The 4,992-nt window shown below is 58.0% G+C and overlaps 1 protein-coding gene across 1 annotated transcript in view; it reads left to right on the top strand.

Moving 5' to 3' along the window:
* Positions 1 to 4,992, top strand: part of AKAP1 (A kinase (PRKA) anchor protein 1) — a 12,942-nt gene that overhangs the window by 4,936 nt on the left and 3,014 nt on the right. The window contains exons 4-7 of the mRNA XM_010852948.1: positions 991 to 1,117; positions 1,639 to 1,766; positions 3,278 to 3,455; positions 4,687 to 4,837. Of these exons, the coding sequence (XP_010851250.1) occupies positions 991 to 1,117; positions 1,639 to 1,766; positions 3,278 to 3,455; positions 4,687 to 4,837 (584 nt within the window). The remainder of the gene's footprint in view (positions 1 to 990; positions 1,118 to 1,638; positions 1,767 to 3,277; positions 3,456 to 4,686; positions 4,838 to 4,992) is intronic.

The following is a 4,992-nucleotide window of genomic DNA, read 5'->3' as shown; positions in this document are numbered from 1 at the left end:
GCATTCTTCTGGTCTCTTAGCCTCCTGCCGAGGTGGAAACTTGGCCTGGTGTGACCTCGAGGTCAGGCGGGCCGCTCTGACCCACACGGCTGGCTCCCTTGGTTATGTCTTTATCCCATTGATCCTGAAGGCAGAGCTGCCCTCTTTTCTCTCCTTCAGTGGTTGCAAAGGGCACACCCAGGCAGCTTTGGGTGCAGGGTGACTGTGTCCCTAGCAGCTCTGCCAGGTGGGGTCATTGGGGATTGCTTCAGGGTTTGTCTTATATTGGGCTGAGTTTGGCTCCTGTTGCCCACAGGGGATGTGTGCTCTGGAGTTGGCAGCCGGAGCCCAAGGGCTCTTTCTTAGACCTTTGTTTTCAAACAGGCTATTCTTTGGACCTGAGCAGACTTGGAGAGGTAGAGGACTCAAAAATCCAACCTTGTGCTTAGAAACATCCCAGTGTCTAGGAGGAGAAAATGCTGCCTTTGCAGCCTCTGAATGTGAGCCCCGTTGTGGGGGAGGAAATGGAGACTGCTGTGTCCTGGGGCTGCTGCCTGGTGCAGCTGCTGCGTAGCTGTGTGCAAGGGAAAGGCGCTCAGTTGAGTCCGACTCTGTGCGACCCCATGGACTGTATCTCCATGGATTATACAGTCCATGGGATTCTCCAGGCCAGAATACTGGAATGGGTAGCCTTTCCCTTCTGGGGATCTTCCTAACCCAGGGATCGAACCCAGGGCTCCCACTTTGCAGGTAGATTCTTTACCAGCTGAGCTATCAGGGAATCCAGTAGCTGTGTGAGCCTGGCCAAATTAGTTTAACCTCTCTGGGTTTGTTCCATCAACTGTAAAAGGGTGATAAACAGATGCTGTTTGTTTTGCACTCAGAACCGTGCCTGGTGAGTGAGTGCCGAAAATACGTGTGAGCCTGACCTGGTGTGAAGCAGAGACGGGTCTTGGGGATGCTCGAGTTTGGCTTCTTGTTAACCCTCTCACTTCTCTCTCTCTCCCGAAGCACCTGGTTGGTCGGTTGATTGGCAAGCAGGGACGCTACGTGAGTTTTCTCAAGCAGACATCTGGTGCCAAGATCTACATCTCCACCCTGCCTTACACCCAGAACATCCAGGTCTGCCACATCGAAGGTCAGTGGCAGCCGCTGCCTGGGTTTTATGACAGTTTTCTTACCTGGAACGTAAGTGACTTGAAGCATTTCAGTCCCACTTGCTCCCTTTTGGAGTCTAAGTCTCTGAATAGAAAGCCCTGCTGCTCACCCCAGGTGAAGGGAGTGGGCAAGTCTTCCCTTTAGCCTCATCTTCACTTGCGGTACTTAAAGGAGACTCTGGATCCCCCAGATCTTCTGGCGGGAAAGGGGTGGGCACTCGGGGACTGGCCAGGGGTCCTGGGCTGATGGTGGACAAAGGCCAGGCCTCTCCGTCAGCTAAGCTCCTGTTGCATTAGTGCAGTCGTAACCAATAGAGGCCAAGTGTGAAAGGGCGACAGGCTTCCAGCTTTAGATGCATTTCACCCTAAGGCGAGGCTTGGCATTTTGGCACCTTAAAGGTGCACCTGAACTCTGGGGAAAGGCGGTGCGGGGCAGGGCGGGCCTGAGTTCAGTTTTGCTCTCTGTCTGAGCCCTGTGACTGTGGTCTGGCCCCACATTCAGGCTCTCAGCATCATGTGGACAAGGCGCTGAACTTGATTGGCAAGAAGTTCAAAGAACTGAACCTCACCAACATTTACGCTCCCCCGCTGCCTTCGCTGGCACTGCCTTCTCTTCCAATGACTTCCTGGGTGAGCATGCCCCTTCCTCCCGGCTGGCCCCAGATGGAAGCTCCCGAGGCCGTGGGCAAGGAAGGCCCGGGGCACACTGAGGCCTGCCCCCTCACCTCCGGCCAGTGGCCAGCTCTGCTTTTAGTTCTCTGGGTTGGGCTGGGGGCCAGGGTGCTGTAGGAAACCGGAGGCCTCTCGGTCCCTGCTTGGAAGGACCGCTCTCCCCACCTCTGCCACCTGGGCAGTCTGTTCTCCAGGCAGTTGCCTGGAAGGAACTACTCCCTCCTGACTGGCCGTGTGCAGGCTGGCTCGGGACGCCTTCGAGCTGTGCCTTGTCCTGATCACCCTGAGACCTGATTCGGGGACCCCCCGGTGGAGTTGGGTCCAGCGGTGGCCCTGGTGAAGGAGGCCCTTCCCCTTCCATCCTCACGAGGGGCACCTGTGTCATAAAGGGAAAGACCCCCACTCCACCTCCAGCCCTGGGAGCCCTAGCAGAGGAGCTGGCGTTTTGGGGCCTGTGTGCTGGGGCTGTGGGGTCTCTGGGGCCTGTCACCCCTTGCTGCTGTGTGCCTCCAGCCCTGTGCGCCTCGTCTCACTGGGAGCAGAACTGTAGGTTTCTGGAGGCTGAGAGCACTGCGTGTCACACGTAGGCTGGGTGTGCACTCCAAGAGAACGTTCAGGACGCTGGCCTTTTCATCCTGTGTCTCCTCCCTCCCGGTACCCTTGTGCTTCGGGGGAAGGGTGGGTGTCCCTTCCTTTCTTGTGGATATCTGGGAGTGGGCTGACCCCCACTCCACGCTTCACTTCTGAATCATCGGGGTTTCCCGTGAGGCTTGGCCCCAAACCCACTCTCTCTTTTTCAAGTAGTTGAGCGGTTGGTGAGGCCTCCTGTCCTTGGGCTCTGAGTGGCTGGAGCCATGGCTGTCAGCCTGCAGGGCCGGGGGGTCGGCGCGGAGCTCTCACGTGAAGCTCTTTCTATGGCCGCCTGGCTGGAGGTGGCGTGGATGCCCTTCTGTATCCACAGTGCCTCGGTGTTGCCTTAGCTTGGAGGGATGCCAACAGTCACGCTGGAGCTCCTGGAGTCAGCTGCCGTTCCAAGGAGCTGGCAGAGCGGCCCTCAGGCTTGACCATCTCTTACTCTTGTTCTCAGTGGCCACCCCATCCCTGTTTGCCTTCCCTGGGTCTTACAGAGTCTGGAGAAGAGGTGGACTGGGCAGAAGCTGTGCCCAGGGCCGTGGGCGGCCAGACGCTCCATCCACCGTGGACACCTGGGGGCCTCCTTGCCCAGCTGAACTGAGGCCACCTCTTGTGGTTACTTGGGGCATTGCAGGGTCAGGGCCACAGGGGAGCCAAACACTTTGAACGGCTTAAGAGAATTTTCCTTGCACCTCTGCTGTCTAGGAGCCATGTTGCTTTGGTTTGCTGTGCCTTTTTCGAAGATGTGTCGATTTGGAGTCTTGCCCTGGGGCCTCAGAATTTATCCCAGGTGTGAGAAGGGTTGCTGAACGCACATGCCCCTCCGCTCTCTGCAGCTCATGCTCCCGGACGGCGTCACTGTGGAGGTAATCGTGGTCAACCAGGTCAACGCCGGGCACCTGTTTGTGCAGCAGCACACACACCCCACCTTCCACGCGCTGCGCAGCCTGGACCAGCAGATGTACCTCTGTTACTCTCAGCCTGGCATCCCCACCTTGCCCACCCCAGTGGAGAGTAAGCGCTGCCCTCGGGGCCAGAGGGGGGTGCCTGTGCTCTGGCCAGGCTCGGGGAGAAGTTTTGGGGGGTCTCCTCTTGTTCTGCCCATGGTTTTAACCAGCAGGAGGCTGTTCTGGGGCTCTTCATGGGAATAGCATCCCTGAGTTCTTGGTGTCGGCTTGGGGTGCGCTGAGCTCCATTCCCTGGCTAGCTCACACTGGTGTTTCCATAGGCTGACGGAAAGAAGGGGTCAGAATACAGAGTTGGCACGAGGGTTCAGGTCTCAGCTCTGCTGCTCGCCTGTTGAGGGCTGGGGTGGCTACTGTGTGTGTCAGACATGCACAGTACCTGCTGCAGACGCCACTCCCATAGACGGTCCCAGAGTCTGGTGACGGTGGGTTGGGGCATCTCCAGTCAGCGGGTGAGAAAATGAAGACTCTGAAGTCAGTGACTTGCCCAGGTGGACCCTGCCCTGGAGCTCTGTTACCTTCATCACCCTCATTAGCAGAGATCTAATGTCTCTAACCTAACTTGACTCCTAACCTGAAGCCCCCAGTGGGCGTTAAGACATAAGGAAAACTTGAAATTTGGGGGACATTTTATATTAAGCTTTTCCTTTTGGAGGAATATTGTCAGGTTCTCTGACGTTGCTTCAACCCAGAAGTGAAGACAGAACTGGAGGCCAGGAGGTGACTGGACTGTACTGGGGCCTGCTCTTCAGGGTCAGGGCACAGTGAGGCCAGCCGTGTCACAGCCCCCGCCCTTGCTGCTCCAGGCTGGGGTTGGTGGTGCTCAGGGGCACTTGGCGCTGTGGCCTGGTTGACTGCCCCGAGCATTCCTGCTCTCAGCACCGTCCTGAAGCAAAGGCCAGAAGTGGGCTTCGGGCTTGGGAGCCCTTGGTCTGGTCTGCGGTGGGCCAGAGCAGGTCCTGGCAGCCAACCAGAGATCTGCTGCACTTGAGGCTCTGGATTCTTTCTGAGACATTCCTTTCAGAGTATAAGGCAGGTGCTGGTCCATTCCATGAATTCTGGAATTTACCTGGCTTATATCAGGTAATCTGTGTCTACCTTGGCCTCAGAGAACGTCTCAGAGAAAGAGGCGTGGGTGGGCACTTTCTGGTCTCGGGGGCGTTGCGGCAGCAGAGATGCACGGCTGGCAGGCCTTGCCCTTGGTCCGTGCTGGGCCCGGGATGGCCTGTGGCGGCCCCGCCCCGCGCCGGCTCTGGGCACACGCTCTCGTCTGCCCGCAGTAACAGTCATCTGCGCTGCTCCTGGCGTGGACGGGGCCTGGTGGCGAGCCCAGGTGGTGGCCGCCTACGAGGACACCAACGAGGTCGAGATTCGCTACGTCGACTATGGTGGCTACAAGAGGGTGAAGGTAGACGTGCTGCGGCAGATCCGGTGAGTCGAGTCGGCCGTGATGTCTGCCGAGCGGGCGCCTGGGACGTGGGTGGGTTCTTCCTACTGCTGCCCACTCTGTTTGGGAGAGGATGATGCAAACGAATCCCGTCCTTGCCTCAGCCAAACAGAGCAGAGAGGCCCGTCCGGTGGAAGAA

The sequence above is a fragment of the Bison bison genome, unplaced genomic scaffold (genome assembly GCF_000754665.1).
Source record: "Bison bison bison isolate TAMUID 2011002044 unplaced genomic scaffold, Bison_UMD1.0 scf7180017864317, whole genome shotgun sequence".
NCBI lineage: Eukaryota > Metazoa > Chordata > Mammalia > Artiodactyla > Bovidae > Bison > Bison bison.
Note: the sequence above shows the minus strand (reverse complement) of the source record. Positions and strands in the feature narration are given on the sequence as shown.